Consider the following 27,543-nt stretch of genomic DNA (forward strand, 5'->3'; position numbering starts at 1 on the left):
ACTATATAAGCCAGCAATCCCAAATTTACCAAATGAAGTGATAACCTATATTTACACAAAAATTGTATGTGAATGTTATAGCAACTTTACTCTTAATAAACCAAAACAAGAAACAATTCAAATGTCCATCATGTGTGAAATGGATAAACAAAACTAAGGTACATTCATACAATGGAATACTATTCAGCAATGCAGAAGAGAGAACTACTGATAAAATAACATGGATGAATCTCAAATATGTTATGTTCAGTAAAGATGCTACAGACTGGATGATTCCATTTGTATGACATGCTGGAAAAGGCAAAACTATTGAGACAGAAAACAGATCAGTGATGGCCAAAATCTGGCAGTGGGGAAATGAGCTGATTGCAGAAGGACATAGAAAAATATTTTAGGATGATGGTCCTGTTCTATATTTTAATAATGGTATTGGTTACAAAACTCTATGCATTTTTCAAAACTTACATATCTGTACACTAAAAAGAATCATTTTTACTGAGTGTAAATTATACCATAACAAAAATGGAACAAAAAATTAGGAAAAAATAATTGCCTTAATGTTGTATCTTTCTATATGGGAACACACTGAAAATTTGAGGCTAGGACTGTGGTTTTACACTAAGCAAAGAATTCTGAAGAAATCCACCTTAGCAGTCATAAGGAATGATATGACACAAATTATCACCATTCTACATATGTCAGGCGGACGTCCTGATGACAAGAGGGACTGTCTGGTATGATAAGTAGCTGCATCAGCTTATCAATTTCCAAGTACAAAGAGTGAGTGAAATATGTTATTTTTATAAATGTACTACATGGAGAAAGATATTTTTCTTATTACCGTGATTATCATTGTTGGTTAAAAGGCATTTTTGTATAACCTAAATTCAAGAAGAAACTTGATTACTAAAATTGCGAATGAAATTTGATCCTATTTTGTAAAATAATGCCTCACATAACTTATATCTGGAAAAGTGCCTATACTTTTTGTATCTCCAAAGAGTTTATAAAAGTTCTAATTTTCTCTCGGGGGGAACATATAACCTAGAAGCACATGAATATGGCACAGCTGTGTTCTTACTATCCCACCAAGTCCAATACATGATCAATGTGAATTGTTCGATTTTAGGTCATGAAGGCAGCCAGCATAATGTTATTGATGATCTGGTGGCTACACATACAGTATTGGAAGCAGTGGTTCTCTGGCTTAGAGATATTTACATAAACAAAACGAATGAGGGAAGAAACCTCCTAAAAGTAATAACTTGCACTTGCTGGAATCTGGTTACCAGCTTCTAACCATTCTTTATTGATCTGCTTTTACTCTGAGGCAGGTTAGCAAAATTTATTTGTATGTGTTTCCAAAACCATAAACCTGCATACATTTGTGGAAATGTGTTAAAAAGCAGAACAATCTCTAAAGACTATGCAGACTAGCATAAGTATTTGGTGAAAATTACATGCCTGGATTGTTGATTGGTCTATGCTTATGTAGCAAATTAGATGTGGATATACATTGTTTCAGTGTGTACTATTCATATTTTATAGAAACCCAATTAGCCAGTATAGAAAAATCTTTGTTTCCTATGGTTAGTGTTTCTCTGTTTGTTGGGGGCTTTTCATTCAGGTAACGATTTCAGGAGAATTTACCAAAAAAAGTATCTTCTCCAGAAGATGTCAAAAGATACAGAAGTGATTTAGGTGCAAAACTAGAACTATTTTATGTAACACCCAAAAATAAAAGAGCAAAAGAGAAAAATATTTCTATTGTAAAATGAGACATAGTTCCAAATCACTTGAAGAATATGGAAATTATGACAAGAATGCTTGATGACAGGTATTCTGTTGTACTGAATGGATGATTATGCTTAAATGGTAAAATGATAATAAAGATAATAATTAAAAGAGTTACTATGAGGCAGGCAGTATTTTAAGAACTTTGCATGACTTAGCTCATTTAAGCCTCACAATACCCTATGAGGTAGTTTCTATTATTTTTCCCATTTTAGAGATAAGCTCTCTATACCTGTTTATTCTTAAGTCATTTGCCCATTACCATGGTATTATGTAACAACCCTGGTACCTCGGGGGTTTAATGCAACAAAAATCCAAATTTTCACTCACATCACAATCCAGTTGGGTCATCAGTAGATGCTTCCTGTATGTGCTATTTTAGGCTCCCTCCGTTTTGGGTCTCTGCCGTCCCAGGGTTCTCCCAGTTGTCTGCTGGATTCCCTGCATCCAAAGGGCGGACAAGTCAAGAGACAATAGAGGATTGTCAGAATCCTTTAGGGGCCAGGTTAGGAAGTGGCACAAACTAATTTTACATATATTTCATCATCTAGAAGCCACATTCACATAGCCTGAAATTAGCTAAACCAAGATTGGAGCTTAGGTACTCTGGCTCCAGAGTCCAAAGCTGTGTATATGGCATCACACTCAGAAAAAAGAAAAAGAGTGGTAAAAAAGATACGAGATTTAGTATGAATTAATTTTCTGTCCTTTTAGAATTCCTCCTACTGTTTGTTAGTAACAAAAATTCAGAAATCTAGTTCTTGAATCTATTTCTAAGTTAAAGATCAACTTAGAAGCTTAGATACCTCAAAGCTACCTACTACTTGTAAACTGTTAACTTGTGTTTTATACAGAAAATATACTCAAACTTTGATAATATTCTCCTATACAAGTTTGAAAAGAACACAAAAATATTTCTTAAAATCACAGAATATAGTGGGTCTGTGTTGGGGAGCCTTCATCAATTGCATTAGATTTAATTTCTGAAATAGTAGCTCCTCTTCTTTAATTAAAAAGATACTTTTCTTTTATGATAATGCTGAAGAATACAGATAAGATACCATGTTTCCATATTTGCATTCTGATTTGCATATTTCATCCCCTTAGATACTAGTGATCTTCCTACTTCAGTGTAAGATTCAAACCATTGATAATGTTGCATGAGCCAATGACTATGCTTCATTTAAAGCAGTTTATGAAGATTGATGAGTCGAGCACAAAATTTCTGTTCTGCTCAAATAATCTTTCTGACAAAATTAATCTGATGCACTTTTAATTATGTACATAATCATTATAGTGTTGCACATAATTAAGCATAAATGGTATGCAGTTCAAATACATAACATTACAGTAATTAGTATTGCTTTCATAGAGCCAGGCCAAATTTTAAATTTTAGCTTTTTTTTTCTTTTTTTTTTTTTTTTTTTTTTGCAGTACACGGGCCTCTCACTGTTGTGGCCTCTCCCATTGCAGAGCACAGGCTCTGGATGCGCAGGCTCAGCGGCCATGGCTCACGGGTCCAGCCGCTCCGCGGCATGTGGGATCTTCCCGGACTGGGGCACGAACCCACGTCCCCTGCATCGGCAGGTGGACTCTCAACCACTGCGCCACCAGGGAAGCCCTAAATTTTAGCTTTTCATGTTGGTAGCTCCTCACAGTTCTTTATGATCTGTTAGAAGAATACATATTTACCGTTTCATCTGATATCATATACTGTTTAATTGTCTCCATATCACCTCTCTATACATACACAAATTCTCATGCAGGATAAATTCAGTAAACCAAAAGCTAAGTTGCCCTTGTCTCTTTTGCTATTTTCAGCCACCAGACTCCCACCTAATATGCAAAATCATGTGTGAGGTCTGATCTTTCATAACCATTTTTATCCATTTTCTCTTATTTCTCCTCTTTTCTCGCCGTCACTACCATGATGTTGGTAACCTTTTAGCATGCCTTGTAATCTTCATACTCCAGGGGTTTCAAGATTGGAGAAAGCAGAAAGATGGAACCAGTAGTCCATGGATTTTCTACTTCAGACTGAGACAGGGCAAAGAAAGAGATGGGCTATAGGGATTATGTGGAAAACAATGCATTTAAAGCAGTGAATTAATATGCCCGTCCTAAGGTACAGACTAATAAATTAGGTAATACCCCTACCTTCATGCTCTGTATCCTATAAGATATTGGTCTTTTCTATGAGAAACTGTTCCTCTTTCTGTCCGAACTCCTTCCTACATTTATCTCTGTCCCCTCTGAACCGCTGAAACCATTTTTAAAGGTCTTAATTGATCCTATTAGGAAACCCAGTGCAGTCTTTAGGCTTCATCCAAGTATATTTCTCAGTTTTTAATATTTATTGCCCTGCTTACTTCCATGGACTGTTATTCTTCCTTAGGTTTTGTGAAGCTTTCTATGTTCCTCGTCTATATATTTAGTTATTTCTCAGTTTTCTTTTTTTTTTAAAACATCTTTATTGGAGTATAATTGCTCTGAAATGGTGTGTTAGTTTCCGCTTTATAACAAGGTGAATCAGCCATACATATACATATATCCCCATATCTCCTTCCTCTTGCATCTCCCTCCCACCCCTCTGGGTGGTCACAAAGCACTGAGCTGATCTCCCTGTGCTATCTGGCTGCTTCCCACTAGCTATTGATTTTACATTTGGTGTGTATATATGTCCATGCCACTCTCTCACTTCGTCCGAGCTTCCCCTTCCCCTTCCCCGTGTCCTCAGGTCCATTCTCTACATCTGTGTCTTTATTCCTGTCCTGCCCCTAGGTTCTTCAGAACCTTCTTCTTTTTTTAGATTCCATATATATGTGTTAGCATACGTTATTTGTTTTTCTCTTTCTGACTTATTTCACCCTGTATGACAGACTCTAGGTCCATCCACCTCACTACAAATAACTCAATTTTGTTTCTTTTTATGGCTGAGTAATATTCCATTGTATATATGTGCCACATCTTCTTTAGCCATTCATCTGTCAGTGGACACTTAGGTTGCTTCCATGTCCTGGCTATTGTAAATAGAGCTGCAGTGAACATTGTGGTACATGACTCTTTTTGTCTGTTTTCTTTATTAACACCTTTTCTTCTGCTTGCCTTTCACATATAAAAGTTCTCTAGGTTTGATTTATATCATAAATATTCTTTTTTAAGGGATGATTATTTTCTCTTTGGACTTCAAGGACCAATTATGTGTTTTTGACTTCCAAATCTCCACCTCTAGTCCAGACTTTTCTTCTTAGGTAGACTCAAATTCTCAACTCCCTCCTAGCCATTTTCTTGTCAACGTTTTAAACTAAACCGTCAAAAGCAAACTTAGTATTTCCCTCTAAACCTCCAATCCTTCTGTTATTCTTAATTCATTTTATTGGTACTGTTAACTCAGTGTTACTATGCTTTCACCAAGTTTCTGGCCATCCACTCATCTAAATATTCATAGTCCTAACCTTTTAGATAGCTTTTCTTTCTTTACTGTCTTTTACTCATTTTTCTCCTTGTTATTAGGCACTTTCAAACAATACACGTCAGAGTATATCATTTTTGTCCTCCTTAACTAGCAATGATTCCCATCATTGAAACAGAAAATTCTACTTAATCTAAGAATTAATCTACTTCTGTCTGGCGCCAAATAATAATTCCAGTCCCATTTCCGACCACATCAAACACTATGTTTTAGCCACACGGGGTTATTTACCATTGTCTTTACCTCTTACATGCTGTCATTTTTTTAAAATTTATTTTCTCATATTGTCTACTTTATCTGGAATGCATGCTCATAAATTCTGTCTACTGAGCTCATCTTTTAAATTTTAGTTTAAATTTAACTTCTTTAACAACCTTTTTTCCAGATACCTACCTCTATTTCCAGTCTCTGGATGAATTCTTCTCTTTCCAGCTAATGTCACATGTATTTTTATTTAGTATATGTGTTGTTCTGCTATGAATTATAGCTTTTGTTTACATTGTTGCACTTCTCATCTAACCCCACTTGCTTCCACACTCATGTTGTAATTCATTAATTTGTCTAAAGCAATTTTGCATCTGTGGAAGCCCAGCAGAGTCCTTAGCATTGACTAGGTGCTCCATCAGTGTTGAACTAAAAGAAGCATATAGACTAAAGGCAATTTTGGACTGATTCCACCATAATCAAACAAGATTTGACAACTCAATTACCTAACTTAAAGATGTAAATGAACTATCTTTAGGACCTAGTTTAATTTAATGGACTAGAAATGACACCTGAGAGTATTAATTGTCATCCTAGAATTAAGCTATTTTACTGATTTATTAGTTCATTCATCCTATAAAAATTATAAAAAACACTTCTTGTATCTACAGCACACTACTAAGCTTAGAATGACAAAGCAAATAAAAAAAATACACCACGGTTTCAACCGTCACCAGATTGTACAGTGGGAAGTAGAGGCATTTTTGAAAACATAGGCTTTGTTTGTAGTCAGCCTGACCTTGAAGTTTTGAATACCATCTTCATCGTATATTTACCATATAATCTTAAATTAGTTATCAACCATAAGTTTCCTCATCTGAAAACTGTAAATTACAATGATATCTACATTTTTGACTGTTATGGGGTTTCAAAGAAATTGCACATTTCAAAAACTTCATATATATGCATGTATCTATCTATCTATCTATATATATATATATATAAGGTTTATAATTTATAGCTGTAGATACTGGTGGGGGAAACCAAAATGTAAATAACTACCATATGAAACAAAAATGTTATAACTTCTAAAGATCCATTTATTCTATATTTTTATTAATAATGTAGTTTTACAGACCAAATGACTGGTCTTTGCACATTATATAAATGTTAATATTTATAACAGCATATAATTGGCATTGACCCCAATTCCAAACCTACAAATCAGATGTGTTGATTTGTATAGTGGCTTAACTTATATCAAGGAAGCAGAAATTGTTCCAGGTATCTCAAAGAGAAATAAATTTTAATATAAAGTGTCAATTGTAATAGAATAGTGGAAATTAGAAGTCGAAGAGGGCACACCTAGCTTTCAGCTTATGGAACTGCAGTTATGTTCCAGTTAGAGGGGAAGCTATGATAACTGATGAGTTTACTAGTAGCATATTGATAGGCAAGAGAAAAAGACCAGGTTTTTATCCTGGGGCACTTCAGCCTTAAGAGGTTGACAAGAAAATGTGGAACTGTACAAAGGAGGCTGTGAAATAGGAGGAAAACCAGAAGTCCTGAGCCCTGGAAGCAAAGTGATGAAGGTACATCAGGGAAAACTAGTTAACAGTGTCAAGTGCTGCTGATAGGTCAAGTAAGATGAGGACTGAGAAAAGGCCATCACACTTATTAGCCTCAAGGTCATTGGAAACCTGTATCTGAGCAGTTTCTGGAGCAATGGAGATAAAACCTTTATGGAGTGGGCTTAAGATAGAAACAGGGGAAGAAAGAGACAGTGAGTATGGATTATTTTGTAAGTTTTTTTATAAAGAGGAACAAAGATACTGGGCAATGGTGACTCCTACAGGATGTGAGATCAAGGTTTTTTGTTTTTAATGTGGGGAAAAGTAGTACAAGGGTCAGAAAACATTCTGTAAAGGGCTATAATAGATATTTTAGGTTTGGGGGGCCAACTAGTCAACTAAGGCAACTAGTTGGGTTGTGTTTGTAGTGTAAAAACGGCCATAGGCAATATGTAAACAAATGGCTATTGACTGGGTTCCCATGAAACTCAATTGACAAAAAGGGATGGAGGCTTTAGCTTGATCTAATGTAAACTTTTAAAGATGATTATGAGAGGAAGTAGAGAAAAACTCAAGTGATATCCTTGAATAGGTGAAAGGGGATGGGATTTGTGCACAGGAGTTGTGGCTGGAGCTTTAATTATGAGTTAAACCAAGTTTGAAATGCAAGGAAAACAAGAATAGGCAGAGGTGGGTAAAATGTGAAGCATAAATCTGTGGAAAATTTCTTTCAATAGCTTCGATTTTCTCAGGGAAGTAGGAGGCAAGATCATCATATGTGGGTGACCATTATGACGGAGATTTAAAGTTTTAAGAAGAGAAGATACATAAAATATTGATAGTTTCATGAAAGAGTTTAAAAGCAATTGGGCTAAGAAAATACTAGAGAGAATTAATTTTTTAGTAAAATACCAAATTTTCAGTTTGGAGTATTCTAGCTGTCCTTTTCCACACTGGACTTTAATATATCTTTATTAAAAGTTAAAATATTTCTGAAGCACCAACTAAATTTGTGGCAAATATCAATTTATTTTGAATCATTTAACCTTGATCTTTAAAACCCTTATTTTTCTCCCCAGGGGAAAAAAGGAAATTGTCACGACCCATTAATATCCCTATTTTCAGACACCACAATCAGTCATACATTCTCTCTGTAATTTTTCTTGTTTAGAAAATCTTATTCCTGTTAGAAATTATTTGTGAAATGAATATGCCTCTGTCACTTCATCTGTGTTTCATGCATTTATCATACTGGATCCTAATTTGCTCTAAGGTTTTGCTAACTTTGGCTTCACTGATGTTTTTGTTCTGAAAGGGTTTAGATATTATGAAATATATTATGTCCAGTAGTTGTCTAATATTTTGCCACCTGCTTCAAAGGTTATACATGGATTAGTAAGTCAAAACAAGCCCTCAAAATATAGAATATCAATGGATGTGTCAGGTAAGAAAGGCATAAATGGTGAAATCAACCACTGAGTTGACATTTTTCCTCTTGAAATAATTTACCAGAATTTGAAAGGATTTGTGCCTTTGAATGTACGTAATAAGGGAAAAAGTGAAAGACTGAACAGATTGATCTGAAATTTTTATTAACAATACTTCAAACAAATGCAAACCAACATATTTTAGAGGGAATAGATATTGTTTTGTTCTGTCAGCCAATCATAGAAACTTTCTAGGAAACCAATCAAAGCTGTATTATTATGGTTATGCACTGAGTAAATATTAACGTTTAAATTTAAATAGTATATGTGTGTGCACAGTTATATAGACATAAGATCTTTGCTTTTCCTCTACAGAACTGTTGCCCAGTTGCCAGCAGTTGAATTGTCAGTATAAATGTGCCATGGTCAGAAATAGTACAATGTGTTACTGTGAGGATGGATTTGAAATAAAAGAAGATGGAAGAAGCTGTAAAGGTAATTATGACATGTAATTCTACTCAATTTTATTTTAACAGAGGCTTAATTAACAGAAATTTAATAAAATATCTTCAAGCACCTACCATGTGTTCCACACAGTGTTTATGTCCACTTTATTTTTTGTCTCTTGAGAGTTAAAAGTTGGCTCTCCCCCAAAAACCACATATAGAAACATTAGATAAGCATTTATACAAATCAATTTTCTTTCCTTTTTTCATTGAAGTGTAGTTGATTAATAATGCTGTGCCAATCTCTGCTGTACAGCAAAGTGACTCAGTTATACACATACAGACATTGATTTATATATTCTTTTCCATGATGGTTTATCCCAGGAGATTGGGTATAGTTCCCTGTGCTGTACAGTAGGACCTTGTTATGTATCCATTCTAAATGTAATAGCTTGCATCTACCAACCCCAAACTCCCAGTCCATCCCTCTCCCTCCTTTCCCCCCCCATGGCAACCACAAGTCTGTTCTCTGTGTCTGAGTCTGTTTCTGTTTTGTAGATAGGTTCATTTGTGCCATATTTTAGATTCCACATATAAGTGATATCATATGGTTACAAATCAATTTTCAATTCATATTGCAGTAATGACAGACATGGGACATGTCAACAATGGGATGTGTTCTGGTCAGTCACTAAAACTTTGGATTTGATTATTTTAACCTCCTAAATAGTTTATGTCTGTTATATAGCTGCAGTGTAGTAGACATTTGTTATCTACTAAGTTAATAGTCATGTAATGTTCTTTACAACTTTTACATTGGTAATTCTGGTGATTGATATTTGACCAATGCAATAATGATGAATATAAAATATTTTTTTTTAATGTCCTAATTTTTTTTTTTGTGAACGTTCTACACCAAATGTTTACTTTCCAAAATGACTCTACTCTGCCATACTGAACTATTTTAGGTTATTTCTTCATTATGTTGAATCCAAATATATATACATATACATAATATTATATGTTTGTGTATATATATATGATATATCCACAATATAAACAGTACATTATTTTATATGGTATTTAGAATCTATATATAGAAAACATTGAATATAGAATCTGTGTATAAAATTGAGGAATATCTGTGTTACCAGCACCACTAATAAACAGAATATTTTCCAAAGAAATTGGTACTTTGCTGATTACTTTAACCCTTTGCTTTAATATTATAACTTTTACCTTAAAAATAGAATCTTAAAGTTGAAAAAAATCCTCAGAGAATATTTTTTTAAATCCTCATGACAAAAGTGAGAAAAGTGAGACCCTGAAAAATTAAGTGACTTAGTTAAGTCTGCACATCTTTTTAGTAAAAGACTTGGGACTAAAACACAGATCTCCAGAGCCCACTTATTCTTATCCTAGAGAGGCTCATTGGTTTATAATGTACATCAGGCTTAAATTTTCAGTTTGTGGTTTTTTCATTTTCTGCATAATACAAATATTATAAAAACATGTATTATTAAATGTTTATCAGACCCAAAGGCTACATAACCTGACTATAGGGGGACCAAACTGGTATATTTTATTTGACTGACATTATTCTTAAACCAACATTTGAAAATCAGAAGGTTGCACACAGAAGTTCAGACTTTATGAAAAAACTCAGATTTGTCAACACTAGACCCCTTACAATCACAGAGTCTGCCAGATATAAGTAGTACCTCTGGACATGCACGCAATTTCAAGTTCAAAACAACACCTGCCATTCACACAAGGTAGGCCAATATACTTACCAGTATCCTTTTCACTCTTTTGCTATACCTCACTCCTATAGGTGTCAGGCTTTTCAGCTCCTTTTACATGAATCTCTTTCTCCTGAATCTCTCTTTTAAATCTGTAAAAATCATCATAATCACTTTCTTCTGTTGAATATTAGTAAGCAAATACACAGCAATTTTTATGGAAGTTCACCAATAGAAGAGATTTTTTTTACTTTCTCTGCACTCCTGGATGGCCAGGTCTGAGCATCATTTACGCTTTCCTGAAGGAATTTCCAGGATATTCTCTGTCCTTAAAGGAAGAAAGAAGATAGTGCTACAAGTGATGACATGCCTGTTTCTTTGCAGCCAATTTTGTGGAGTTACATCAATGTCAGAACAGTGCATTCTGACTGAGGAGAAAGAACAAAAGAAATCATTATTCATATTGCTCTCCTGTGTAGCATAATCACATATCAGAAAAACTAAAATAGGAACCAATAATAGTAAAGTTGAAAAAAATCGGTGAAAATATTATAGATACGAATCATCATTTCTGCCACTAGGGGCTGGACTTTATCAAATTCAAGATTTAATTTCACATTATCACTGTGGACTTCACTCCAAATACTATTCTTCCTATCCCCAAAGCTACTTACTTCAAACAAACTGTCTATAAATGCAGGCTATTACACGAAGCTAAAAAAAATCGGAGAGGAATGCAAATAAATGTCATACAAATGCATAGTTTCCCAATTTAAATGGTTCCTTGGCTACTTAGCCATCTTTTGCTTTTCCTTAGTCAACTCCTTTCTTAGGTTGGGGGGTCAGAGGATGGGGTTGAGAGTTCCCACCCTCTAAGTCACCTGTTTGATCTTTTTGGGGACCAGTCCCATTCTGAGAATATCTAGTAGCCCCACCCTGAGTCACTTCATTAGCATAGACTCTAGTGTATTTCACAGGGCTCCTTAGAAATAACAAAAGATACTCCTATAGCTCAGAAAATTACAAGGTAACTGAACTCTGTGTCAGAAACAGAGGATAAAGACCAAATATATATTCTTATTATTCCCAAGCAGTTTAATCCGCTTAACATCCTTCAGAGGAGGCTCATGGACTCCTCTCTCTTGCCGGCCTTTTTCATATTGGTATCCTAAAGTATTTTTCTATAGCTAAGCTTTCCCGACTTTCCCTTTCTCTCTGTGGAATCTAACCCTCTCCTATTTTTTTAATCTAATATCCATATGCTATTGACTCTCACATACTCCAAGACCGATCTCACCTTATATTATTGGTTCCATATTTCCAACTACTTATTAAATGTTTACTCAAGGATGCTCTACAGATACCTCAAATTTAACACATCCAAATCAAACTCATTTTTTCCTCCCATGATACCTCCACTGTAATCTACACTTCTTATAAAATTAGACCACCATTCACTTCTATCATATCCAGTCAAACTTCACGTTATCTATTCTATTTCTTAAACATTTGAGTCCATTCCCTCTTCTCCATTCCCACTGCTACTGTCATTGTTCAAAATATTATGACTTCAAAATACAAGTTCTTGTGTGAAATTAGCACATAGCTAATTTTCCAGGTTCTCTTCTCTATATTCACCAATCCATTTTTTGTGACTTTGTTTAGTTGTAAAATACAAAGTTGATCATAAAGCTCATCTAATTAATGCTTTCCAGTGCCTATGTATAATGTACAGCACTTTAGTTTAGCATACAAATAACTTCATTATCCCATCCCAAAACGATTTTCCCAATATCATCCCTTACCATTTCCTCTTATACACCCTTACTCCACCTGACTCCTTATACTTCTTTGAAATCCCTACTGTGTCATCCCAATGGCTTTTCGCATGCTGTTTTGTTTAACTGGAACACCTCTTTCCATCTGATCCCTTTTTATTTAGTCTGAGGAAATCTAAATCATCCTTTAAACTCAGCTCAATATGCAGCCTTCACATTTTCCCTTCAATTCCAAGCAGATTCATTTACTTCTCTGTGTTTCTATTATAACTAGAGTATGACTCTATTATAAGGAAATGCATAGAAATGAAATTCTATATCACTAGACTTGTTTCACCTAGAGGTTGAAATCATGTTTTATAAATTTTGGTTTCTTCAGGAATTCATATAGTGCTTGGTACACAGGACAGACTGAATACACATTTGTCTAAATTATTAGCTGGCAGAGTTTTTTTTTTTTTTTTTTTTTAATTTGCCCGGTTGGTTAAGAATCATTAAGTACCTGCTGCTTACAGAGACTTGAACAAGGTGCTGGAGGAAAAAAGTATTGCGAGTGGAAGTAGGGAAAAAATAGGAGGAGGGCCATAGATATTAAAATAAAAATTAATTAAGATGAAATTTCTGCTTGCAACAAGTACTTAATAGTTTCCTCCTTTTGATTTAGTGAGGGTGGTTTACATTGCTTAGCTCAGAACTTTTATTTAATCTGTTCATTGAAAATCGTGTTGCCAGTCTAATTCTTTGTCAAAATCTTGAAAAAGCCAGTGTCGTAAACACTAGAATTCTTCAGCAAATATTCATTGGAGTGCATTTTATACCTTTGCACACATATCCAAGGACTTTTAGCCTATGCATCAAAAATGCAAATAAATTATCTTTTAAAGTAAAAGATTTGGTGTTAAGCTTGATCTTGTATCTCCGTAACTATTAAAACGACACTGAATTTTATGTTCAGTTAGTGTGGTTTTGAAAAGATGTATTGGAGTTGGCTCTTTCTCGCTTTTTTTTAATAGCCTACTTCCAAAGTTTGGAAAAAATGTTTTCTTCAGGGAGAAAAAAAATGCCCAACAATAAATCTGCTTAGAAATGTTGTTAATTTACCTTTTAGATCAAGATGAATGTGCTGTTTACGGTACATGCAGCCAGACCTGCATAAATACGTATGGATCCTATGCTTGTAGTTGTGTGGAGGGCTACATAATGCAGCCAGACAACAGATCCTGCAAAGCCAAAACTGGTAAGTTATCTAATTATTATTATTATTTTTTTTTTTTTTTGCGGTACGCGGGCCTCTCACTGTTGTGGCCTCTCCCGTTGCGGAGCACAGGCTCTGGACGCGCAGGCTCAGCGGCCATGGCTCACGGGCCCAGCCGCTCCGTGGCATGTGGGATCTTCCCAGACCGGGGCACGAACCCGTGTCCCCTGCATCGGCAGACGGACTCTCAACCACTGCGCCACCAGGGAAGCCCAAGTTATCTAATTTTTGGTCCTTCCAGAATTTATTTCCTATTTGCAGTTCTTTTCATTAGAAATGTATATAGTAGAGCAATATGGACTTTGAAGAAATAGATTTTTTTTCTTCATTTTAGGGAAATGATCCATCCTTAGAAAGCCAGAGAAGTTCTTTTAGTTGTCACTGATCACTACAAAACTCCTTCCATTACAGGAAGTTTCTAATGAACAAAAACCTGTTCAAAAGGAATGGATTAACTGATTTGAATTACCCATCTCTCTCCTGGACTGTATAATAGATTCCTCACTGGTTTCTGTGAGCCTCTGCTTTCCCTCTAAAATTCATATTTCACGTAATAGTTAATCTGCTAGAATATAAACCAAACCATGTTGTTACTTTGCTTAAAATCTCCTGATAGTTTTCCCTCATGTTGAGAATAAAACCCAAACTTCTCACAGGGCCTCTAAGGGCTAATGGACTAGTACCATTTACCTTTCCATCTCATCTCTCCTTCTCCTTTTATCACACCCCAGCCATACTGGTTTCCTTTTCCTTCAGCCACTTTGCTCTTGAGGTCTTTTCACTTGCTGTTTGATCTGCCTGCAATGCTTTTCTCTTTGATAGTCACATTCTTATCGTTCAAGTCTTGGCTAGAATGTCAACATTCAGAATGACCTTCTCTGACCATTCTATTTAAGGGTGTGTACTCTCTCCATCACAATCTTATTTCCCAACTATACTTATTATTCATACCTATTCTATCACTACATGACTTTTTAGTTTTCTTTATAGCACTGCCATTTGAAATGAACATATTTATGTATCTGTTTATCATCAGATTTACCCAGAATAATATAATCATTATGAAAGTACAGAACTTGTCAGTTTTGTTTGCTGTTATATACTCAGTTCTGACCATTGCCTGGAACATATAGGTACTCAGTGAATATTTGTGGAAGGAAGGGAGAGATTGAGGGAAGGAAGGAGGGAGGGAGGGAGGAATGAAGGAAGGAAGGAAGGAAGGAAAAAGAAGGAATTAATTTTTCTTTCTAATTAAGATTACTACAATGAGTGTTCTCCTCTTCAGTATTTGAATTTCATTTTCAAAACTGCCTTCCCTTTACCTCTTATCTGCAAATAAAGCCTACTGTTTCTACATAGTGTGTAGTCTTAGTACACCCTCAGTAAATATTGTTGATTTGCCAATGAAATAGCCTTGAGGTGCTGGTAATGATAGGATAACGCTAATTTTTTGTTGTTTGTGTGTGTGTGTGTGCGTGAACTGAATTAGCTTGGGAATAATATAGGAAGATATTATACATGGTATTCCATCTGGCATCTTCTCACTTCCTCCAAATCTGGTTTCATTTCCTGCATTTTCAAATTATGAAGTTTTGATAAATTAGTGAATGTCCCCTACTCCCTTTTATTAGCAGTTGGAAAATTAGGCATGGGATGGGATTCTCTTTCCTGAAACCAAACTGAGCAAAGCATTGGATTTGCTCTGCGAGCTGCTGCTGTTTCCCTTTACATCGTAACTTCATGTTATAATTTCAACTATTTCTCTGAGATAATATGTTTAATTATTTACAAAATGTATTTGTATAGAAAATTACCAAGAAAGGAACTCTTTTACTTCTTAGTTTATTTTTTTCAATTGCTGACTTGGTTTATGAAGCCCTATTTATTTTTCAGGGGCAATCCTCTAGAAAAATTAGGTCAAGTTATCTGTTCCTCTTTTTTTCCACCACTGAGAGTTCTGATTTAATATATCAACGGATTAAAGAAGTGGAAGGCTTTTTCTTTGCAGTTTCTTCTATTGATCCACACAATATTGCTGTGAATACACAGGGAGAGTGTAATGTAATAAACCCTATACAGAGAAGCACTTCCTCTCTTTCTACACAGAAGGGTTTCTGACAAAAAGAGAATGTAGTCAAAGAGGGATGGTACATGATATAGTGCTGCATCTTTGAATGTAGTCAGAGGGATGGTACATGATTTGATGATTCTAGCATTGATAATGGAATACATATGTAAATGCCTTCACCTCTAGTGGTTGGCTTGATGACTGTTGGTGTACATAGTTAGAACAATACACAGTTTTCCTGTGGTTTGTAGTTTTAGGAAAATCAGTAATATAGTAAATGAGTACAAGTCTGTAACATATACTGACTAGTTCTAAATGTCACATGGATATTTGAACAATGCATTTGTATAATTCAAAAAAAAACGATCAGTTTTGCTTTAGTTTTCTCATATTTGTAACAAATGTACAGGAGGATTTTTTGCTTCCATTAGATTAAATGTATTAAAATTCCATTTAATACATCAGCTTTAAATTTTTCTGTGGCAATTTTATTTACTATGGTATTGCTGTGACTGAAGGGTGCTAGGAAAAAGTTATAAAGTAAACCCCATTTGTCTTCAGGCTTTGACTTTCCTCTTTTCCATTACCTGCTGCTTAGATTAGCACCTCTTTTTTTCTTCCTTTAAAATTTTACCCTACTGGATTCTGGAACCTGACTTTCCCTCCAAGGAAAGCCAGAGTTCAAGGGATTCCAGAAGCTGGGGTTGTGTGAAATTAGGGAAAGGTTAGAATGGGCTGACCCCAAACAGTAGATGTTTGTAAAAGATCCCTAGACTTTAGACAGAAAATGCAACATAAATATATCAGACCCAGAGGATACAGTGGACAGCTAGAACTGCACATAAGAGGAAAGTTCTACAAAGACCTTACTAGATAATAGATGGGAAAATAAAAGTTCCTAGGAAAGGTAGCCTTTTATGTGAAGGCAGAGGGTGGCAGAGTCAGTTGGCTGGGAAGCTGCTTCTAAGGTGATGAACTAGTTCAGCACAAAATAATATCATGGGGCTTCCCTGGTGGCGCAGTGGTTGAGAGTCCACCTGCCGATGCAGGGGACGCAGGTTCGTGCCCTGGTCCGGGAAGATCCCACGTGCCGCGGAGCGGCTGGGCCTGTGAGCCATGGCCGCTGAGCCTGCGCGTCCGGAGCCTGTGCTCCGCAACGGGAGAGGCCACAGCAGTGAGAGGCCTGCGTACCACAAAAAATAATAATAATAATATCATGGTCGCTCCCCAACTAGTCACCCCAAAGCTTGCCTGTGGGATCTTATTTTCAATGTGACAATTGATAGTAAATAGGAAAATGAATTTAAGTTAATTGATTATCCCTCTTTTGTAGTATAATGACCAAATCCAAGTAAAATTCATAAGCCCTAAGAGCACGTTTAAGAAATACCTCTAGTAGGGGGAGGGGATTTTAGGCCCTGTGGCAGTTGGGAGAAGAGATTAATGTTAGGCAGGAGGCCTTTTCATTCTTGATAATTCATGTAGTACAGACAAATTCTTTTCTTTTCTACACTGAGTAAGATTTTCCCCTGACTACTGAACTATAGAATCAAGTGTTTCAAAGTTGGGAAAATTTCAAAGGTAATCTAGTCCTATCCATGTGACATCAAAATAAGTGATTTCCAAATGGAAGAAAATCTACAGAACTCTCAGTGTATGTAAAAAAAATAATAATAATAACTTCATGCATACTTGATATTACTGGGTAGTAGGAAGCATGCTAGAATGTGAATGTCATGATGGACTGTTCGTAACTTTGGAATGGGACACACGTTAAAAACTAGTCATTTTTGAATTAAATGTTAGGACTTGTCATTTGAAAAAAGATGTTTTAAAGTAACTGTCAAGCATCTATAGGTATCCAGTAAAGCATCCTGTATATTTTTACATTTTTCAAAATTAGAGTTCTAATAATGACATCAAACCTGAAAATGAAAAGTGTTTTTGTTTGTTTTTTAATTTAGCTTACTTTCTTTCAACTGATTTAGACTGATTTTGTTATAGAAGTATGTGTTAAATGTGGGCACCCAGGATTGACAAGGGGCTCATGCAGAACCTGCGAGAGTGAAAATAATAGCTAAGGGTGTTTAATTTATGAACTGTTGGCAATTTTGGATGAACTGATAAATTCAGGCTCCTTGGACTATACTTTTCAGTGTCCTAACCACTTGCTTAAGGCAGGCATTTACCCCAGCATTCAGTTCTATGGAACCTATAAGCCCCTATTGATTTCATCAAAGCAGTAGCAAAATAAAGAGCACTAAATAATTCTATGCTCATCATTGTTGAGTCACCACATTAAATGGTACTATATGAGAGAGAGGACACCTTTTTGCCACAGAACAACCAGAGTAATGAGAGAAGAGAGTCCATTAAATAACTTTGAGATTCTATTACAGCGTATGCTTTGCTGTTCACTGATTTGGGCGAGGGTAAGGGGAGACTTTTTAGGCGATGGAACTCTTAGCTGTAAGAAATACAAATTATAATCCCTGTGTAATCCATAGAAGCACACCTCCAAACAGTGTTAGAGAGTGTTTTCATAATACTTTCTTTGCTGCAATTTAAAGAAAGAAGGAAGGAAAGAAAGAAAAAGAGAAAGATAGAGAAATAAAACAAAATATAACTTCCTATGGCTCCTACTTCTAATCTCTATTATCATCTACTAATAAATAGTTTAAAATGTCCTTTTGGAAGGTTGGAGGAATCATCCATGATGTTCTGTCAAGGCTGGCTCTGCTCATGGGGAGAACAGAATAGGCTGGTACTTGTATAAAAAGGGACAAGCCTGGGAATTAAAAAAAAAAAAAAGGGAAGAGCCCCTGCTCAGAGTATCATACTAATCAGCACTTGTGATGCTTGGAATTCAGTTATTAAAGTATAATTGCCTTTTTTTCTTTTTAAAAGAAACACCCCATATTAAAATTTAAGTGTTCGTAGGAAGAGTAACATATTAAGTCTTAGTGACCTTGATAACTTAAGAAACTATGGATCAGATCTGTTTCAGTCTACCATCTGGCTAAGAATGGCTTCCCACAGAATGATATGTGATCATGTCTTGACAACGTGAAGATTCACTATTTAGAGTTTTTACTCTTTTTAGATAGTCCAAAGGTCTAGTTCCTGCACAGTTTGTCATTTCATTGAGGCATAACTGTGAATGACACTTGATGACGTGATGGTGTATGAGAAGCTCTGAGCTAGGAGCAAGCCTAGTAGACCAGCACCAGAATAGAAATCCAGATTTGTCATTTTTCACTCAGTCACATATGCATGGAGGAAATGATGTACACTATGGTAAGTGGTAAGTGACAGAGAAGTAGCTCAGTGCCTGGAACAGAGTATGTGCTGGGTAAATGCTTGTTGGATGCTGCAAGCAATTTCCTAAACATTCAGGAAGCAGAATAAGGGTATTGGGATATTGAGGATCAAAAAAAGGAAAGTCAAAAGGCTGCAAGAGATTCGAAGGGTAATGGTAGTTTTTTTGGGTTTTTTTGTTTGTTTTGTTTTTGCCAGTTTCATCATGTTATTTAGGGTTCAAGCTGCCTTTGCTGCAGTAGAGGCATCAAAATTGGCTGGGGAGCTCTGCATAATCTCCATAAATGTGCTCCCTCAACCAGTCCCTCCTCAGACAGACATGCTGTCCGAGTGCGTGTTTGCTGTGCAAATATAGCTGGAGAATAAGCGACACCACCTGCAATCAGGCAGTATATCCTAAGCCTCTGTTCTGTACAAATACTAGAGCTTCACAACTCCCTTTGATAACGTGGCCTGGCCATTGAAAGTATTTTTCTATTTTTTAGAGTACTCCTACCCTATATCTTCTCTGGCCATTTGCTCAGTTGGAATTCACATTCCATGACAGGACAGGGCAAGGATTTCTAATGGAATTTCCATTACCCAAATTAAGCATCACACTTTTTTTTCCTACCCACACAACTGTTAATGAGTTTGCCAGTATTGAGGTATAAAACTCCTCATGAGTATTCTATTTCTGTTTTTGCTGGGTTTTAAAATTTTTCTTTTTAAGTTTTTGATTTTTTGTTTCCTGGAGGACATCAGTTTCACAGTCTAACCTTTCTTGATATCTTAAATCTTTTTTCCAGCAACAAATTTGCAAGATTGATAACAGTCTTACCTGTCATGTGTTTTACGTGTCATGACACCTTTGATTTACCCATAGTCTAAAAAAATATTAGACACAGAAAAAATGCATGTCTTCCATTTTCTTTACCACTTAACATCTTAGCTGCAATCTAGCTGCAGATGTCTTTATTTGGATATTAAGAATTACATGACAACATTTATGGGCTCTAGATTTGACAATCAGTAAATTTTGTTTTCACAAATGACACAATATATAAGTACAAATTTCTATCATTGTATTTTCTTATAGAATAGCTATTGATTGAACTAATATTTAAATCCTCAATATAAAGTATATAATAGATCATGTCATGTTCTACAGTTAACTTCCTTTCTTTGTCTTAAAATTGGACAAATATAATGAAAAACAAAAAGAAATGAGGCACATTTAAATTCATAGAAATTACAAATGGTTTAAGATTACGCATGGATGTATAATTTTTCTATTGTTTTGTTTGAGAAAAGTGTAAGCATAGTGCTATTGAAATCCTCAGAAAACCTAAGCTTAAAACCTGACAGAAAAAAAATTTTTTTTTTCTAATAAGGGAAATTTGTTTTTCAGAGAGTTTTCAAGGCATCCCCTGTATCAGTTGCAGTCAACAATGTAATAAGAGCAGTTAGAGAATGTCTCTTGAGCACTCTTCCCCCAGAGTTCATATTTGCCCTTGACTTTGATGACAAATATTCTGCATATTCTCCCTAGTCAAGCTGCTTAACGTCATTTTAGTCCTGAGAAGAAAAAATCCATTGTATTGAATGCAGTTTTAAATGTGTGTGAGCATTTCTTCTTCGCACTAGGACTCACACAGCCTCCATCTTTGCTTTCCATGAAAAATAATACTTGCCAAGTTATTAGACAAATTATATCTTAACAGACTTTAGAGGTTTAGAACATACCATCAAATTACAAGGGATATATATCTAGTAAAGTAGCTAAAAGTTTGGTATATAATCACCATTGAGTATTTAGAACTAGTCTTTTTTTAATAGCAAAGTAGAAGATTGTGATCTTAAATATAGGTTATCTATTTACATCCGTTGGCAGCCCTGTCAGAAAACAGTGAAATAGATTAAATGACCTTTCCCTTTTCCACCTCTAGATAATGAATTTTCAGATGTCTACCTCCTTCCTCTTTATTCTAAGATGATGGTCTTGTTTCATATTCCCCTGAGAAAACAGAAGCAGTCAAAAGAGAACTTTCTCATCCTGAACTACATCTACCAATCTATCTGAATCTAGAGCTAATCACTTCATCCTTCTCTTATTTGAATTGAAGAACAAACTGACTTTGATCCTGTCTAAGGCCAATCCCAGCCTCTGTGCATCAGTATCACCTTCTCTCACCTGTACAAGAGTTAGACTCAGACAGTTGTCTTCTTTATTCCTTGAATCATCAAGATATTCTTTTCTCCTGGATCATTTCCATCAGTATACAAGGATGTAGTAAAGAGGCTGCAAAACAACCTCCTTTAAAACTGTATTTCTCTCCAGCTACCGCTCCATTTTTCTTTTCCCGTTATAGAAAAACTCAGTGTGTTGTCTCTTTCTCTATTTTCTCCTCCTCCTTCAGTGGGTCTTACCTTCTTATCACTTACTTAAACCTCCGTTGTCAAGATTACCAGTGACCTCTAGTTGCTTAATTACTCAATTATCAGTCCTTAGCACACAACTGATCCTGTCTCCTTCTTGAATACTTTCCCTTTTAAAGAGTGTATTCTTGGAGTTCTCCTCTTACCTTACTGGGCATTTTTTTCCCCCTCAGTTTATTTTGCTGCATAATCCTCATTTTGTCAGTATTTTCAGCATGACTCAGTGTTCAGTCCTTTGGACATCTTCTCTTCTTTTATTGATTTCCTAAGTGCTCTCATCCTGTATCATGACTTTAAAAACACATCCTCTTCCATGGTTTTATTAAACATCTAGAGACTGAGACTTGCCAGTTTTTACCACCAGCCCTGAGCGCTTTGTTGAACACCAGATTCACTTGAATATTGAGATCCAACTTACCATCTCCATTTGGAAATTTAATGGAAATATCACTCTATGTGTCCCAAGCTCTTGATTCTCTCCCCTAATAATGCTTTCTCCAGTGATGGCCATCTTGGTTAATGTGACCCCATTCACCCAATTGTCCAAGCCAAAATACTGGAGTCTCCCTTGACTCCATTCTTTCTCTCAAACCCTTTGTTTCAAACTTTTAAATATGTTCTGAATTGTACTACTTTCTCTAAAGAACAGCCTGCATCCACGTTCCTACCAATGCTTTACCTTTCTTCATAGAATTTAACACTGCCAAAAAAATATTAAATAGTATTGGTTTACCTGCTTATTGACTTTTTCCTCCACTAAAATGTAAGCTCTACAAAAACAAAAAATTTTATTAGTTTCATTCACTGCTGTATCTCTAGCATCTAGATGAATGCGTGGCGGAAGCTAGTCATGCTCAATAAATCTTTGTTAAATGTATAAATAAATATGCAAACACTGAGACAGTATTTTCTTTTTAGGAGACAAAAGTGGTTTTTTAAAGGACCCATGCTTTCAAACTGGAAATATTTTTAAAGCAATTTTTTTAATGTTGTTTTTTATTGTGGTAAAAGTCACATAATATAAAACATAGCATTTTAACCATATTTAACTGTACAGTTCCGTGGCACTAAGTACATTCACATTGTTGTGCAACTCTCACCATCATGCATCCCCCCAATTTTTCACCTTTCTAAACTGAAACTCTGTCCCCATTAAACACTAACTCCGCATTCCCCCTCCGCACCCCTGCACCCCCCAGCCCATGGCATCTACCGGTATACTTTCTGACTCTGTGAATTTGACTATTCTAGGTACCTAGTATAAGTGTAAAGCAATTTTTAAATGAGCCAATATCTATTACTTATTAAATTCAATCATTACCAATTTATAAATTAAAGGGACATGTCTGAATTGGGAAAAATGTGCTTCTATAGCTAAAGAAGTTTCTGTTTGCCACAATGAGAAAGGTGATTAGGAGATTCAAAAGTAGCCATAGGCCACCTCTCAGTAACTAATGCAAATTGACCATCCCTGGACTATCTGCTAATTTTAATATTAATTCAGTAACCTAAAATTTGAATGAATCATACTCTGAGATTTTGAGATTTACCAAAATAACCCTTCAATTTAATTAAATTTATACTTTAATTAATTAAATTCAGTATAATTAAGTTTATTTCATTTTCCTGATTAAAAATCACAATGCATTATTTTTGTCATTTTATTGAAATACACTATCATTCTTTATTTTTTTGAAATACACTATCATTCTTAAACTTAAAAAATCAGTAAAATATCTTTAAAAACATTGGCAAATCCATATTCAAACAGCCCTTTATGTGTCATTCATTTATTGACCACTTACCATGTGCCAAGTAAGACCTTCTAGTTAGTAGGGGAAATATAATCCTTCCTTGATCTGGTGGATCAACTCTTTAAGAAACAGGAAAACTGTGAGAGCTGCTGATTTGCAAAATGAGAACCTCTTTTAGTGTGTGTGTGTGTGTGTGTGTGTGTGTGTGTGTGTGTGGGTGGGTGGGTGTGTATGGCACGATGTTATTGGCTTTAATTGTTGTTCAGAAAATGTTCCTTATTCCTGCGAAACAACATATTTCATTGCTTCTCAATCATCACATTTCACATTGAAATATCCTCTAAATGAATGTAGCGGTATTTCACTATTAACATCCAAATAACAAAAAGGTTACATTGTTTTAAAGTCTGTAATTCAGGTTGATCAGTAGTTTACCTGAGTGAGTTTTCACAATGCCCAAGACAAGATTACAAAAGACAACACTGACCTAATATGCCAGCACTAAACCCATCATCTTCTCGTAAAACCGACTCTGCTTTTTTTCCTGTTCCTCCCTATCACCCAAATCTCAAATTTCCACAGAATCTTTGACCCCATGTCCCTTATTATCTACATAAAACAGTCTCTACAGTTTAAAACTTCGACTTTATTACATCACCCCATCTCTATGTAGGAACACAACACCACCCATTTTAGGTTCTTCTACCTATTTTCTGAGAAATTAAAATAGCATTTCCCTGTTCAGTAATCCAGATATTCAAAACCTGTGTCTATATAAGTTTTGTTTTTTTACTAATAACCTTGGGTTACCTTCTTTATAATTAAAAGATAAATACCTTTCTTGATTTATATGTGTGAAATTTAATGTGTTCCTGAACCTCTGTGGATTCTCTGGGGCTTACATTTCTCCACTGGCCCCTGCTTCCAATAGAAATGTCGGCACACATGGTCATTCTTTCTTTCTGTATCGCATCAATCTAAAGGAGAACAGAAATACCTTTTCCTTTTTACCTAACTCCTTTCCAAACTCACTCCAGAATACTACCACCAAGGCAGTGTATAAACAAGATTTTTACATACTACCTTCCCATCTGATTTGAATTATATTACACCACTTTAAAAGTAAAAACAAAAACAATTTTAGAAATTAAATGGGAAATATACCTATCCTACTATATTCTCCTCATGCATATCCTATTCTATGTATCATTTCCCAGTTGATCTTCAAGATATATTTGCTCGTTATACTCTTTCTAAAATTTATATTGACTTTCCATTGCAACCCAAATTAAAAATAAGTTTATCATCTTGACATTAAATGACTTGTGCAATGTTTTCTCAACCTACTTTCTCAGCTACTGCAAGCTCTATGTGAGTTTGAATCTAGTTCTTTTTACTTAGTAGCTTTGTGATCTTAAGCAAGTTACTTAAACTCTAAATAACTTAGTTTTCTTACCTATAAAATGTGGATAATATTAGCACCTGATTCTTAGAGATGTTGTGAGTATACAATAAACTGATACAGATGAAGCTAGCTCCTAAAATATGCTCAAAAAGTTTGCTATTGTCATTATCATGATGAAGTACTTTCATCACTAATGCATGTTGTACCCTCAGAAACTGAAAAACTGAGGTTAGTATCTTCCCAACACATCTTAGAGTCTTTCCCACATATGTGCTTTTGTCAAAGCTGTTTGTTTCACCTGACTTCCTTTTTTTCTTCTTCTTCTTCAACTTTTTTTTTTTTAATCTCTGCATGTCCAATTCCTGTTCTTCCATCAAGGCAAACCTGAAATCAAACGTCATCATCATTAAGGAACTTTTAACTCTATTAAACAGATATGTTTTTGTACATTTGTGATGCTGTAACAATACCACAGACTGGGTAACTTACAGATAACAGAAATTTATTTCTCTAGAGGCTGGAAGTCTGAGATCAGAGTGCCAGCATGGTCTGCTGCGGGCTGTCTTCTGGAGTGCAGACATATTGTATTTTCACATAGCAGAAGGTGCTAGGGATCTCTCTAGAACCTCTTTTATAAGGGACTTATTCATAAGCGTTCCAGCTTTGGGACCCAAGCACCTCCCAACTGTCACCTCCCAATACCATCATCTTTGGGGGTTAGGATTTCAACGTAGGAATTTAGGGGACTCAAACATTCAATCATAGCAAGATATATCTAAACATTCTTTGGAACTCAATGTTCCTATACATGTTTTATGAAAGGTACCAAACCTGACTTAAAAAATATAGACTTTTATAGATATTTAAGATGTATATATATGTATATCAATTTTTCTGTTAGGTATATCTTTCTTGAAGACAGACTGTCCTGCTGATCCCCTTCAGATACTAGTTGAATACCTTAGAGCTATAAGTTCTAAAAATAAAATAAAAAATACAATAAAGCATTTTCATCCAGTCAATTGAGTTTAGTATAAATGCATTGTGACAATAAAAGGTAGTGCTAAGATAAATTACAGTATAGTTGTAGTAATTACATTTTCTTGCTTAGGTGAAAACTGTTTAATGCATTTTAATGTTTCCACATTTGATTCATATTTTACTTTTTCTTTTGTAAAATCTGATAAAATAGTTTCCTCTGACATGTGGCACAGCATGTACTTATTCTAAATATCATTCAGCTCAGTAAAGAGATTTTTCCATTGACAAAATAGTTGAGGAAAATGGAGAAACAAATTTGGCCATATACGTTTTGGAAATGAAAATATTCCAGCCCTGTATCTTTTTTTCACTTATATGGTTAACTTTATCCACATTTTCAGTTTGGTTTAGTTGACTTTGGTCTATAATTTATTATATTATTTGAATAATGCTTTTTTTCTCTTTTTTAAACTAGATAATTTCCTCCTAGTATTTCATATTCAACTTTTTTTGTTCATTGCATAATTTTAGAAGTTTTCTTTTCTTTTAAATTTAGTCTCTTTATGCAGATTGCTCTTCACTTTTGTTGCATATAGTTACACTTCACTTCCTATGAGGGTTTGCATAATTTTTTGCTACAAGTTGTTATCATTCTTCTCATTTCTAACTTCATCATATTTTCCTTATTATTAAAGACTTTATACATTTGTATATGATAAACTAAAAATAAAATTGTTTAAATTCTTCTTTAAGTTATTTTAAGTTTGTATTGGTTGAAAACCAATTCTTTGGGCTGTACAGATAACAATTTTCCCTTTTCCCATGCTTTAGTCTGGCTCTTCATTTTATGTACTTTACATGGAAGTTACCATTTAACCTTTTAAACAGTTGAACCTCATTCTTTTTTTTTTTTCTCATCTTTGAAATAACAGATATTGAGGTGCACCTACCTAACTTCATTCACTGGAGATAATTGCTCACAATTACAGGATTAATTAGGGGAAATCAGAACACAGTATAACTAGATAATACATATTTTTCTATGTGTATATGTGATACAGATACATTTATTATGTACATAAATATTTATTAGGCTTATATTTATTTTTAATTATCTGAATCCACAATTCCAATTACTTAAAATGAAACTAGCTGAATTAATATTCTTAGAATTGAATGGAAGAATAGGGAGTTTAAATGAAGCTGTAAAAATTAGTTTTATTCACTCTGAAAACATTTATTTAACATCAACTATATGTCAAAATCATATTATTATAAGTATATAAAAACATTTTTAGTATATTCTTGACTATGAGAGGAGAAGGATATGTTTGCAAGGATATGGTTACAGTGGCTTGGAATTTAAAGAGATATTTTTATGAATCTAGTCAAATGAGATATTTCTTGTTTCCAAGCTTCTCTTTTTAATTCTCAGTTTTCTAATCAGTTTTAAAAATTATGACACTGATTAATATAACATGATAGGAAAAAAATCATGTTCTGATTATACACATCTCTATAACTGTTTGGGAGAGAAAATACTCTTTTTTATGCTGTTGATATATGGGTGGGAGTGAAGAGAATGAGGACAGTTTTCCTCCTCCAACATGAATCAGTTGACAGCCTATCGTAGAGGTTTATTCAACTTAAGTCTTGATTCTCTACGCCAGAGTGTTGACTGAGTGCTTTCTTGTGTTCCAATCTCTTCTATGTGGAAGGTTAATATTTATTACTTCTCATTAAGTGTTGATGTAGACAACCCTTTGATTGAAGTCATCTGATGTGTTTTCTAACTGTTCCTTCAAGGAAACTGTTCACTGACTCTAAGTGTGGCATCTGATATGAGCATCACATTTATTCTTATCAGTCCTTTATCATTATTACCCAAGCTAATGATGATCTTCACTTGG

At 34.9% G+C, this 27,543-nt stretch overlaps 1 protein-coding gene across 1 annotated transcript in view; it reads left to right on the top strand.

Moving 5' to 3' along the window:
* Positions 1-27,543, top strand: part of LRP1B (LDL receptor related protein 1B) — a 1,432,692-nt gene that overhangs the window by 487,459 nt on the left and 917,690 nt on the right. Inside the window, exons 4-5 of the mRNA XM_073806959.1 lie at positions 8,844-8,963; positions 13,543-13,671. Coding sequence (XP_073663060.1) covers positions 8,844-8,963; positions 13,543-13,671 — 249 coding nt within the window. The remainder of the gene's footprint in view (positions 1-8,843; positions 8,964-13,542; positions 13,672-27,543) is intronic.

This window comes from Tursiops truncatus, chromosome 7 (assembly GCF_011762595.2).
Source record: "Tursiops truncatus isolate mTurTru1 chromosome 7, mTurTru1.mat.Y, whole genome shotgun sequence".
Classification (NCBI taxonomy): Eukaryota; Metazoa; Chordata; class Mammalia; order Artiodactyla; family Delphinidae; genus Tursiops; species Tursiops truncatus.